The 12,945-nt window shown below is 37.7% G+C and overlaps 1 protein-coding gene across 7 annotated transcripts in view; it reads left to right on the top strand.

Moving 5' to 3' along the window:
• Positions 1 to 12,945, top strand: part of bi (T-box transcription factor bifid) — a 383,693-nt gene that overhangs the window by 151,489 nt on the left and 219,259 nt on the right. The window contains exon 1 of one of the 7 annotated variants that reach the window (XM_075362526.1): positions 12,807 to 12,915. The exons of the other annotated variants lie outside the window; for them this stretch is intronic. Within the exon in view, the coding sequence (XP_075218641.1) occupies positions 12,818 to 12,915 (98 nt within the window). The 5' untranslated portion in view covers positions 12,807 to 12,817. Of the gene's footprint in view, positions 1 to 12,806; positions 12,916 to 12,945 lie in introns of those variants that run through there. 7 annotated transcript variants of the gene reach the window in all.

Raw genomic sequence — 12,945 nt, 5'->3', positions numbered from 1 at the left:
CTTCCTGTGAAGTGCGGGATTGAAGGTCCTGAGCTATCCGAAACGATTGCGGTTGTGCTTCTCGGTTTCGCTGCTCGTGGACCTGATCTGTTTTGCCGATGCTGGTCGGTGGGCAGAGGGGGAATGCTCATCCCTTTTCCCGCTTGTGGAGCCGGGTTGAGGGTGTACTACTCTGAGCTTGCTCTACAGAAGTCTTGCGCTGTCTAGTGTGAGTCGGTCACTTCGGTCCTTAGCAGGGATCAATCTATTGGTAAGGGTATCGGAGCCCTTTCTGCTACGTGCAAACCCTGGGATATCGGTATCATGGGTCAGGCAGTACCTGACTCACCGGCCCAGGTTAAATTTGTAGAAGGCGGCTGACTGGGGTAACCCAAGCAGGATTTCAAAATTTTGTTCAGTTGTCCATCTCCCGCCTGCAGAAGAGGCTGCAGAGCCTCGCAATGGAAGCATGGAAGCTGGAATGGGACACCACGACTAAGGAAAGATCCCTGTACAAGTTTATACGGAATCTGGGGGGATGGTATGCCTCGAGTTCGTTTTTAAGAGCAACGGGTGCCCAGGTGCTCGCCAATGGCGTTAATTTGAACCATTATAGTTTCGGTTCCGTCTGGCAGTTGATGAGCTGTGCGTCTGCCAGGAGGTCCAGTCAAATGAACACCTGATGTTTGACTGCCCTGTTCTTGGGGGGCCCAGGGACCGGGCTACCCTGGAACTTAGAGATCAAGGTGAAAATTGGCCACGCACAAGTGGCGAGTCAATGTGGCGAGAGCCGCATTGTCAGACTGTGTGGGAGTTCCTTGATGCGGTTGCTATGTTCAACCGACATCAGTAGTTTACTTAAGGGAAAGACTCCTAACGCACTGCTGTGGGAAGCTAACCTTGAGATATATGGCAGACCACCAGTCAATTAGGCGCTTTAATATGGTGAACAGGTGGTTGCTGGCATTCAGCGACCTAGACGTGGCAGCGAATTGTTGTCTTCACAATTAAATTATAATTTATGGATGTCATATATATTTTTAGTAGTTGACGGGATGCGTCTACCCATTTTAGTAAATATATGACAAGCGAGAGCTTAGACACGTAAGTCGGTGGTGTAGGGCACCGCGCTTATTCTACTCACGCTGTTAGGTAAGCTCTATGAGCTATTTAGGACACTGGTCGCCGATTGTAGCACAGACATTCGGTCTTATTCTTTAGGGCGACCGATTGGGGTAGCGGCGGGAGAAAAGCCAAGCAAACCGAAAGCAACCCAGGCAGGATCTATAATTCGGGGCATGCCCAACCGTCTCTCCGCTCGCACTTTATGACATGTAGGCTGACAAACAATATTTTTACGGAATAATCTACATCCACTTTATCTGTGGTAGAGGGTCCACATAAAAATCATCGTCTTGAAGAATCTTTGGCTTCAGCCTACCGAAAGGAAAAGTTGGATCGAACTTAGTTTCGACCGAAGAGTCAACGAGCAGTACCGAAATATCTGAATGTAAGAATAATTAATGGAGATTTTACAAAGATCAATCCATTCGTTATATCACCTGGAATTATGGAAACTACAGGATATGCGGTTACAAAAGTTAGGAAAACAAGTATTGGTTTGTTTGTCAAAACTGTAAATGATTTACAGTCCTTGACGTTACTTAAAGCTAAAAGATCGGCGTCATGGATGTTGAGGTATCACCGCATTGTACTTTAAATACCTCCAAAGAAGTAGTTTTGTGTAGAGACCAATAAACTGCGCAGAAGATGAAATTTTAGAAGAACGTCATGAACAAGGAGATGTAGCTTGTCGACAATTAAATACACAACTCATCGGTGAAGAAGTACCCTCCGCGTTGCACGTCCTCGCCATCAATAAGCCGAAGTGTCCTGATAAGATAAAGGCTGGTTTTCACAGATTGGAAGTTCGCCTATTCATACCGACTACTTTGCTCTGTTTTGGGTGTCAAATATTTGGAGACACAGCTGCACGCTGCACAAGACATCGGCTCTACGTTTAACCTATTACATCAAGATGAACAGTGCAGAAATACACCCGTCTGAATTGACATGGGCACCATTTTTAAAGCAGAAGTAGCCATTCAGGAAGTGAAAACCATGCAGAAAATTTGCTACTTTGAGGCCAAGAAAATAGAGCACAATAGATCGCCTAAATTAATGTCTTATACTCAGGTTGCAGCAGCTCCTGCAAGCTATTTGAAACCTTAAGACGTTATATCTGAGTTATTACCAGCTTTAGCAATTATGGTTGAAAGAATCATCAATGAGAAACTCATAACCCGACCAATTAGAGAAAGTAGCAAAGAATTTATGAAACCGGCACCAAAAGTTCAAGAAGCAACAAAATAAATAATTCTCAACGGTTGGCCAATAACGCATCAAAACAGAGTAAGAGAAAACACAACAGCCTCAATCTAATTTGAGACAATTTCCGGTCCAGATAAAGAAAGTCTCCACTCAGGGAAATTAGAAAGTCAATGAACCAGTAACTGATCGTAAAGAAATAGTTGAAAAAGTTATTAAGGAGCCTGCAAAAGAACAGAGACCTAAAAAAAGGGGGGAGCATTTTAGCCACCCAAAAAATATTCTTATGGAGTGCACCCACCATGGATTTGGATGTAAAACTTTCCGCTACATCTGGGTCGGTATCTTTGGATGCCGGCCGCAAATCATCCTCCCCATTACCATCGGTGGCTTCACAAGGAGATGATCGAATGGTGAATATAGTGTCTCTGAGGCCTCGGACACCCTATCTTCAGAGGTGGAGGCTGTACAGAGAATGGAGAAAAAATTTAAAAAAGGTTTAGCTATGGAAAAACCTAGGCGATAAATCACAAATTGAATAACAGTTTGTGTAGATGAGTCGAACATGCAATGGAACAGCAATATGTGTTTGTCAAAGAGAATCAAATAATCGTATGCATTATTTTACAAGAGACATATTTAAGGAATACTGATACTTTGAGACTGACTAAACATAGGTAGACTTGATCAAACGCTTAATCAAAGATGAAGAGAAGGAATTACCATCATCTCAGCAACTAGTTGTGCCGTCGAAGAATTTCATCTATGCACTGATTTACAAGTGGTAGCTATACACTTATACAGCTCTGTCAACATGACCTAATGCAATGTGCCCCTGCCTAAGTTAAATTGGGGAGAAAAGGATTTACACAACCTAGTAGAACAATTGCCTCCCCCTGTCATCCTTGTGGGGAATTTCAATGCTTGTAATTCTCATTGGGGATCCAGTCGCTTGGACGCTGCGGGAGATTAATTGAAGATTTTCTGTCAAGTTCAAATCTCGCATTATTAAATACTGGTACAGGAATTTTCTTTAATGCCAAGGATGTTTCTTCATTCTGCATTGATTTAGCACCACTGTCAGCGCCACTGTAGCGCATAAAATAAATTGGAAAGTAAATAAATATTCACATGAAGCGATCACTTTCCAATCGTGGTGTCAGTAAATACACCCGTGAAATTGTATCCCATACATCAGAGATGGGTTTTTGGCAAAGCTGAATGGAATAGCTTCACTAGAGATGTTCATTTTCAAAATCTAACTGGAGAATTCAATAGGGATGTTGAACATGTGAAAAATGTCTTCGCTGCTGGGACATCAAGCCACATCCCTCCAACCTCAAGGATGATGCTACGTCCAGCTGTTCCTTGGTGATCGAATGCTGTATGTGAAGCATTTAAATGCTCCTAGTAAAACAGCGACACTGCCGCTGGTACAGGCAACATTCGATATAAAATGATCAGAATGCTAGATTTCATTGCAAGAAATAAAATACTAGAACTCATCAACCAAATTTGGATTTCTGGTATGTATCCACGATTTCCAAAAAAAGTGATTGTAGCTCCTATTTAAAAAAAAAAGAAAAATTCCCTTGGATGCGCGTAGCTATCGACCTATCTTGCTTACTTGCACTGTAGGAAAATTTTAGAACGAATGATAAATGACCCACTCAGGACCCACTCATGTGGGTCCTGGAAAAATAAGAATGGATTTCACCCCATCAAGCGGGGTATCGTAATTTTCACTTCACCACAGATCAGATGATTGATGTTGAAAATTTCATATTAAACAGTTTTAGAAATGAAAAACATTGTGTTGCCATATTTTTCGATTTAGAGAAAGTGTTTGATATGACTTGGAGATACGGCATCTTAAAACAACTACAAGATTGGCGAATAAAAGGAGGCTCCCAACTGTTATTGGGAATTATTTAGATGAAAAACACGTTGCGTTAAAATTGGAAAGAATAATCGCTGCTCAGGAAAATGGAAAACGGTGTGCCACAAGGATCGTCGTTTAGCGGAACCTTGTTCACAATCACAGTGAACAATCTTATTCTTGCTATACCATCTGATATTGGAAGAAGTAGGTATGTGGATGACCTTGAGATATTCTACGTTAGAAGTAAAACCACTGTTATTAAATACGAGCTACAGACGGCTGTTAACAAACTTGTCGAAGTAGCAAATATGAATGGTTTCCGATCTTCAACTGAGACGAGTTCTTGTGTGCACTTCACCAGGTAAAGATCTGCATACAGAAGTCCAGTTTTATCAATGGACAACTGTATTATTGACAATAAAGAAAGAATTAATTTCTTTGAGTGGTCGTATTTTGCGTTTCTCATTAATAATCCTTTTGACCATATTCTCTAAGGCTTGTGCTCATTTAGATATAACGTCTTTTGCATTGAATGAAGTGGCAGGAGCAACTGCAACCTGAGCATAAGACGTTGCCTTAGGCATCTACATGCTTCTTTCTTCGAAGTAGCTGACTTTTTGTATGGTCTTTACCTCCTGGATGGCTACTTCTTCTTTGTACACTGGGCAATTCTGCGATCTTGCCAAGTGATACCCATGACAATTCACACATTCGGGTAAATCCTTGCACGGTTAATCTGAATGCAGTTGGTATCCACAAGATCAAACCTGTTGCTTTGTACAGCGTACTGCCGTGTGTCGAAACCGCTGACATCCGAAGCGGAATGTCAGTAGAGTCGGAATGAAAGGATGCACTTCAAGTCTATGAAAACCAGCCATTATCTTTACTGAACACTTAGGTTTGTTAAAGGTGAAAACGTGCGACGCGGAGGGTACATCTTCTCCATTTCGTCGAGAGGTCAATTGTCTATACGCTACAAATCTTTGTTCCAAACTTTTTTCTACTATTTCCTCTTCAGTGCACTTTAATACGTCTCTGCGCACCACTACTTCCTTAGAGGTATTCAAAGTGCCTTGAGGTGAAATCTCAACATCCATGACGTGATCTTCTTAGCTTTACAAAGCCGCGAAGACTGAAAGTCATTAACAGTTTCAACGAGCAAACCAGAAGCTGTCTTTCCAACCTCCTAAATTGATCCTCCCGCAGCTTCCGTGATTCCACGCGATATCACGAAAGGACTGACTTTTGTGAAATCTCCATAATTTCTTTCTCCAACCAAATACTTTGGTATGATTCTCTGATGCTTCGGTCAAAACTTGTTTCGATCCTACCTATCCTTGTCACCATCTTAAAAGCTCTTCCTTCGTTTCGGGTTTGAAGCGGGATTTTTGTGTGGACCCTTTGCAACAGATAATGTGTAAGTCGATTGTTACATGAAATAATTTTTCTCCAGTCAATATATCGTAAAGTGCGGGGTGAAAGGCGGTTAAGCGTGCCCCGAATCATTGATCCTGCCTGAATTACCCTAATCAGCATCCCTCCATAAATTTTACCGAGTCGAGTTGTCAAGTACTGCCTGACCCACGATACCGACATCACAGCGCCTGCACGTAGCAGTAAGTGCTCCGATACCCTCACCCATAGGATAATCCCTGCCAAGGGCCGAAGTGACTGACACATGCTAGATGGCACAAGACTTTGTCCGGCTCCAAAACTGAGAAGAGGGATGAGTATTCTCCTTCCGCACTCCACCAAGCGTAGGCAAAACAGATCACGGTCATGCCTCCCGCATTAACTGTAAATAGCGGAACCGAGAAGCACAACCCCAACCATCTTGAATAGCTCGGGACCGCCAGTTCCGTACATCATCTCCTCATCTCTAATGTCCTGAGCAAGACCATTTCCCCATTGGCCTACATAAGTGCAGGTACCGAAGTACCACACCGTTGCTCGCTCCAGACATGTGCGTAGATGTTGTTACATGGACGTGGGGTTGGATTTATCCGGGGCATTATTATTACAATTTTTTTTTTTTTTTTTTTTTTTGTTATACAAACATCGACTTCTGAGGTCAGAGCTCCTGTCACATTCTTTAAAAGAGTTTTAAATCACCATCAGTTTCGTCATATCTAAGGGTGTAAAGGGCCCTTACAATTTAAATTTTATCTAAAAAAATACAAAAATTACTACACAAAAACATTTAATCACTCATAAATTTTAATACACTAAAAATATTTATTGGGTGTAAAAGGCCCTAATATTAAAACAAAACAATAAATAAAACACAAAAATAAAAAAATGGAAAATAATGTCTTCATAATACCAATATTCTTATTTACTTTTCCCTTTAAGCACCGAAAAAAAGTCCAAAATCCGAAACCACCGTTAAGCATTACATCATTGGCCACAGAATTCCGGATGACCTACCCGGCTACAGGCATGCCGGATCCTCCACCTCATTCCGAGGTAGTCTCTACCTCATTCCGGTCCGCGCAGGAGTCGAGGACAAACCCCGCACCACCAGTCTGTCCCATCATGGAGTCTCGCGCGGCATTACCAACTCAAAATCAGGACTGCCCCCTGTCGCACGGGCTACTATACCTCGGCAGCGCGGCCACCCTCGCCAGCGGGAGCCCTAAATCGAATCATAACCAATATAACCGTGGCACGATGCCAATGCACCTACGTCCAACCAAGATAATGCCTAGGCCGGAAACCTAGCCACCCGGGATCCTGCCACGATCAAACACCTCGACTAACCTCCTTCTGCAGACCTTCACACCACAAGAACGCGAAGAAAACCGGCCACTATAGACCACTCCTCGCGGATCATCAAGTTAATACGGAGATCCAGAAAGGAATGCATTCTCTCAAGTTTCCTAACAGCTTCTTTATCACAGCTTTAAATTACTTATAGACATAGCAGTCCATTGGCGTGTAGATAAGCGACTATTATTTTTTCTTTTCCTCTTTCCAAATAAGCAGCAATATTATTTATTAGTCCGAATATTTTTCATAGGTCCTTATGTTTGGTACACTTTCTCATTGCTTGACTATAAGTGTTTTATTACAAACACTTAAATAAAATTAGACCTCTGGTTTGGTAGCTATTTTCTTCTGTTTAAGAGCACCTTTGTTTATAGTCGAGGTATCATCAGGAGGCTGTATTTTTATCTATGGCTTTGTAATTTCTTTGCGATTGAGAGACTTCATTTTTGTTTCTATAATTCTCTAAATCATATAGCCAAAGTGGGCGCAAATTTGCCAATAAGCTGGTTTGCATCGCCAGCAGCTGGAGCAGAAGCAGGAACAGCAGCCGCAGCCTGAGCATAAGTTGTTGCTGCTTTAGGTTTACGGACGTTTACAATTTTCTTTGCCTCAAGGTAACTGACTTTCTGCAGGGTTTTGACTTCCTGCACAGCTACGTCATCTTTGTAAACAGAACAGTTTCTTGATCGATCTGCACGATCGCTGTCCTCTACAGTTTACACATGAAAGAGGATCGTTACATGACTCCCCTTCATGAACCTCTTTACCACACACGCATATTTGGGGTCTGTCGCATCGAGTAGTGGTGTGGCCAAAACGTTGGCACTTGAAGCACCTTATCGCTTGTGGTACAAAAGCCCGCACATCCAATCTGTGGATTCCTGTACGTACATTCTCCGGCAGGGTTATTCTGTTAAAGGTGAGGACATGAGAAGCAGAAGGTAGAACTTGGCCGTTTCTTCTCGTGTTCAATCTGCGGCACTCTACCATTCCCTGTGTTGTCAATTCCTTAACTATCTTCTGCTCTCTACAATTTAGAAGATCACGATAGACCACAATCCCTTTGATGTATTGAGTGTGCTGAGCGGATCGACGTGTACAGCAAATTGGCCAATATTCTTCAGTCCTAGGATCTTCTGTGACTGTGCATTATTAGACATCTCTACATAAAGACCATTATCTGTTTTCCTGATCTCTTTAACAAGGCCGCCAACACATCTACCTATTTCTCCAGCAATAAGGAAAGGATTTACTCTCAAAATATTTCCATCATCTCTCGTAATTACCAGATATTTTGACTTGACTATAGTATTCTTGAATAGCTCTTTGCACCCACTTACCTCATTTTCAATCCTTCTTCTTTCAAAACTTCCTCTCCGAGGGTGTTCATGACGAGAGTGTTTACGTGAATCCTCTGTGACGTTTGTTTGTTCAATTTTGTATGAAATTTGGATCCCTTCAGTCTAGCCGCCGAGGTACACCTCCACTCCATGGCTATCAACCCTGGAGGTCCGGTCCGTATTCCTGTCTAGTCGGCATATATGTCCTGGAGGAGAGCGGAGCGCAATCTCTGCACTGAGTCTGGACTCAGTGCAACTTTGATGTGTAGGGGCCCAGGCCTCTATACATAAAGGTTTTCAAGGCTCCCATGCACCGTCATACTTGGTCACCTTAACTAGATGCTTGCCGTCTCTGGGGGCATGTGGACAGCGGAAGGGCCTTCATTTCACCTGCAATCACTTCAACCCTGTTCGCCACCTCGCCAGCTCTAAAGATGGTGTGTGGTGTGTGTCCATTTCCTTAATCATTAAAGTTTTTCATATCTGCAGGTGGTAGAAAATCCAGTCCTTTTATTACGGTCTATAGGTGGATTCAGGCCGATGAAGTTCCATGTCCGAGGGAAAACACTCGGAGCCCCGTTAGCCAGCATTATGAATTGTACATATGTGTAGCTGTTTCCGTCCTGGACGTGGAACGTAGATGTTATGTTCTGGACGTGGGAATTATCTACCTCAGCGCATCATCATTATTATTATTATTATTATTATTATTATTATTATTATTATTATTATTATTATTATTATTATTATTATTATAATTATTATTTATAAGATTATGACAACATTATTATATACAAATGCTTTAAATATAAAATGAATAAGATATTTAATTAATATTAAGATTGTAAAATGTATTCACAGTAGTTTACTATTCCAGTAGTTTCCGACTAAATTTGTTTAAATACAAAAAAAGGTAATAGTTATACACGATATAAAATGTAATTTGTAATTATTTCATGTCGACTTTCAGTTTTAAAACATTTAACAGGAAACAGGCTACTTTATATTTTACTATGTCTTATACTCGAACATATAATACACTAAAAAACATTATTCCATAACTACACAAATGTAACCTTTAACTCACATCTAGAATATTAGTCGTATATAAAATCTTAAATAATGTCGGCCGCAAAATGAAACTAATCTTTTGACGAACGGGGAAAATTCTTTAAAAAAATATTATTTATAAATAAATATTTAATACCTAAATAAGTGAAGCATATGTTTTATGAAGTTTTTTTATTTTAAATTACATTTACATTTTAAAGTTGTACTTTTAATTTCAACATTAGTTTACAATAAATTAGATTTAACGATTCATTGTGAACTGACCGTTTAAAAGTACAGTTAAATTCAAAAAGAACAAAACTTAAATGGAAAGTTTTTGAATCGTCTGCCTGACAGAATCGACTTACATTAGAATAAAGTTTATGGCAGCGGTAAACTTTATTTTGAAAATTAAAATCAATAATATATAAACAAAAATTGTAAAATTCATATTATAAACTCACATCGCATTTCTCAGGGTTTTTTTCACATAAATTTAAAAAAAAATCATTTAAGAAAGTTCTATAATTTTTATTTTTACTTTTAGAACGTTGAAAGCCACTTTTTTGTACAAATTTTGATTTTAAGCTACTCCTATATTTTATTATTATTTTTTTAATAAATTAATAGTATTTATTTTTATGTACGGTTAAACACTGCGTACAAAATTTGTATTTAAGTAGAATATAGTAAATAGAGTTTTTTAACCTACAAAACAAAAACTTCTACTCATAATGCCGATAAATAATTTTAAATATAAAAAACTGACCGTAATTCTCTTTAAATTTCAATAACTAATAGAAATACCGGTCTTGGAGTTTTATTTAATCGTATTAAAATCGATTTGATTTGAAATAAAAAAGCTGTCGACTTATTTTTACGCTCGATGAAGCAGACTGAAACACCGGATGAACGTTGAATTCACTGATCGAGCGGGAAGGCATTGAGAATAATAATCTTTTCAACGCTTCGGTCTTCGTAATTACATTTAATTGATGTGCCGAAAAATTTATTGATAACTCGGTAATTTTTAAATTATAAATCTAACTTACATTTTATTATTTCACACGTGCATAAAAAGAATTTTTTTTAAACATTGTTAATTAATATATTTGTACTGTTTACGTAAAACATATTCTTCAATATTTACACTTCTATCGTGTTTTCTAATTAACTTTGTTGTTTTTACATCGCTAATAACAAAAAATTAAAATTTTAAATGCGATGGAAACATTCTTAATATAATTCATGATAATAGAACAGAAAAAACAAATTAACCGCGCCGGCAAACGCGCATAAAATTCATCTCTTACCAAATTTTTCTAAAAATAAAACCCTTAAATTTATATCATTTTTCCTTAAGAAATATAGCGCGTGTACCTGTTTTTCACTTACAAATAATAAAACGTGAAAACTATTCGATTTAATTAAACAAAATATAATTTTATAGAGACCAAATCAAGGTGGTTGTAAAGGTTGTACACTTTAAAGAAATTAAAGTGTACAACCTTAATTTACAGAAATAAAATGGAAATGTTACGGCTTTTAATTGGTAAAATCTTTGTTGAAGCATCTTATTTGAGTAATAATGTAAAAATAAAACACGGTTAAAAGTGAAAAACCAACAAACAATAATTCCGCTAAGAACAATCTATACAATCCACAAAACATCAGCACTTAATTTTACGTAGAAAATTCCTTTATTTTATTTAAATTTTTTTAATGGAATATGATATCTGCGGCCGGCTTTTAGTTTGAAACGGTATAAAAAAAGTAATTAATATCGGAATTTAGAATTTAAAAAAATAAACTAATTAATAAAGTAAAACAATCTTAAAATCATTCTTTTCCTAATGAAAGAATTAACAGAGTACATCTTTTTCACTACGTCGGAGACTTCTTGTCTGTACCAGTAACGTAACCGGAAGAATCAAATTAACGTGGTTTATAAGAAATGACCGTGAAAGGAAATACACAAAATTCTAAAAAATAAAATAAAATAAAAAGAGGAATCGAATGTTATTTAAAGTTTTTAATAATAAATGAAATAAAAATATTGTTAAAACTTTTACCCAATTCTAAATATATTACCGTTCCTTTACGGGAAAAATAAAATATAGTCGACCTAATAAAACAGAAGTAAAATAACCCTTTAATTCATCGTTGAAAATATGTACATTCATTCAATTCAAATATATTTACATTACAATACATACAAAAAAAATCAACAACACAGTCATACACATCTACACGACTCTTGGCACTTTATATTCTTGTCGATGAATTTAGTTTTTAATAACTCAGATTTTTTAATAAATAAAGGTAAAAAACTGATGGTGGTCTTATACTACTCCCCGCATATGCGATTTCATTTCATTACTGAACTTTTTCTTCAAAATCATTGAAGAAAAAACTGCAGAAAAGTACCCCTTTTTTATTAAGTTTTAACCTAACTCGACTTGACGACTGTATGAAACGAGCAAAAAAAAAAAAAAAACTCAAAATACTGTGTCTTTAACTGTGTAAATAGTAAGCTTTATTGATTACCGTCACACAATTTGGACGTTAACGGTTTTCCATTTATCGCTTTTCATCTAACAACTTTTAAGGAATAGTTTTTTAAGTAAAAAAAAGACTGGAAATTCATTTTGATAAGACGAATAAGAAAACGTGTAAAATAAATATCACAAAGTAGTCGATAACTACCATAATGCGAAATATTATTTACAAACCTTTTTTTTTTTAATTAACTGCTACGTTAACTGCTGAAACAAAGCGATGTAACAATTACCGTATAATATATCTTTTCTAACTTCTATTACGCGTTGTTGCTCGTATGACAAGGCAACGGCTGTACATTTTGTTGTGAGCTTTCCTTTACGTTAGTCGTACTGGATCGAAATATTTCACAATACTTTATTTCAAATACCAATTTATTCGCGTATTTTTTTTAAATAACTTTTACAGACGACGTATCTGATCGGAAATTGTTTACTCAAAAAATGGCTGATAACTGGAAAACCATTGCTCAAAAATCACAAAACTTTATTACGGATAAAAAGGAAAGGTTAATTATAGACAGACGGTAGAACGATTTTTTAAAAAATTATGTTGCGGTTTAAGGGCGGAATAAATTTGTGTTAGGTAGAAAAGTAGTCGAAAAAGGATAGGTACTTGTTAGTTTTTTAAAAATAAAATATCAGTAGCGAAATGGAATTTCATAGTTAAACGAAAACTAACCGAATGGTAAAATAAGACTACACGGGTTTTTACCGTTATTATGAAGCAATCTATTAAGTTTTAATTTTAAACACATCGGCAAAATATATAGCGCAATAAGTATAGTCAACATCACCAAGACATATCAGAGTACAATATGAAAAGTTTTACTGTATCCTATGGAGGTTGGCATTTATCCACTATGTACCACTGTGTGTTTTGTGTTTTCCACAGGCAAATGTTTCCCCAGATGAAGTTTCGCGTATCCGGTTTGGATGCTAAAGCGAAATACATACTGCTGTTGGACATTGTTGCATCAGATGACTACAGATACAAATTTCACAACAGGTAGCGATTTAGTGCAACACCTTTATACCT

Source organism: Lycorma delicatula, chromosome 4 (genome assembly GCF_047948215.1).
Source record: "Lycorma delicatula isolate Av1 chromosome 4, ASM4794821v1, whole genome shotgun sequence".
NCBI classification, from domain to species: Eukaryota; Metazoa; Arthropoda; class Insecta; order Hemiptera; family Fulgoridae; genus Lycorma; species Lycorma delicatula.
Note: the sequence above shows the minus strand (reverse complement) of the source record. Positions and strands in the feature narration are given on the sequence as shown.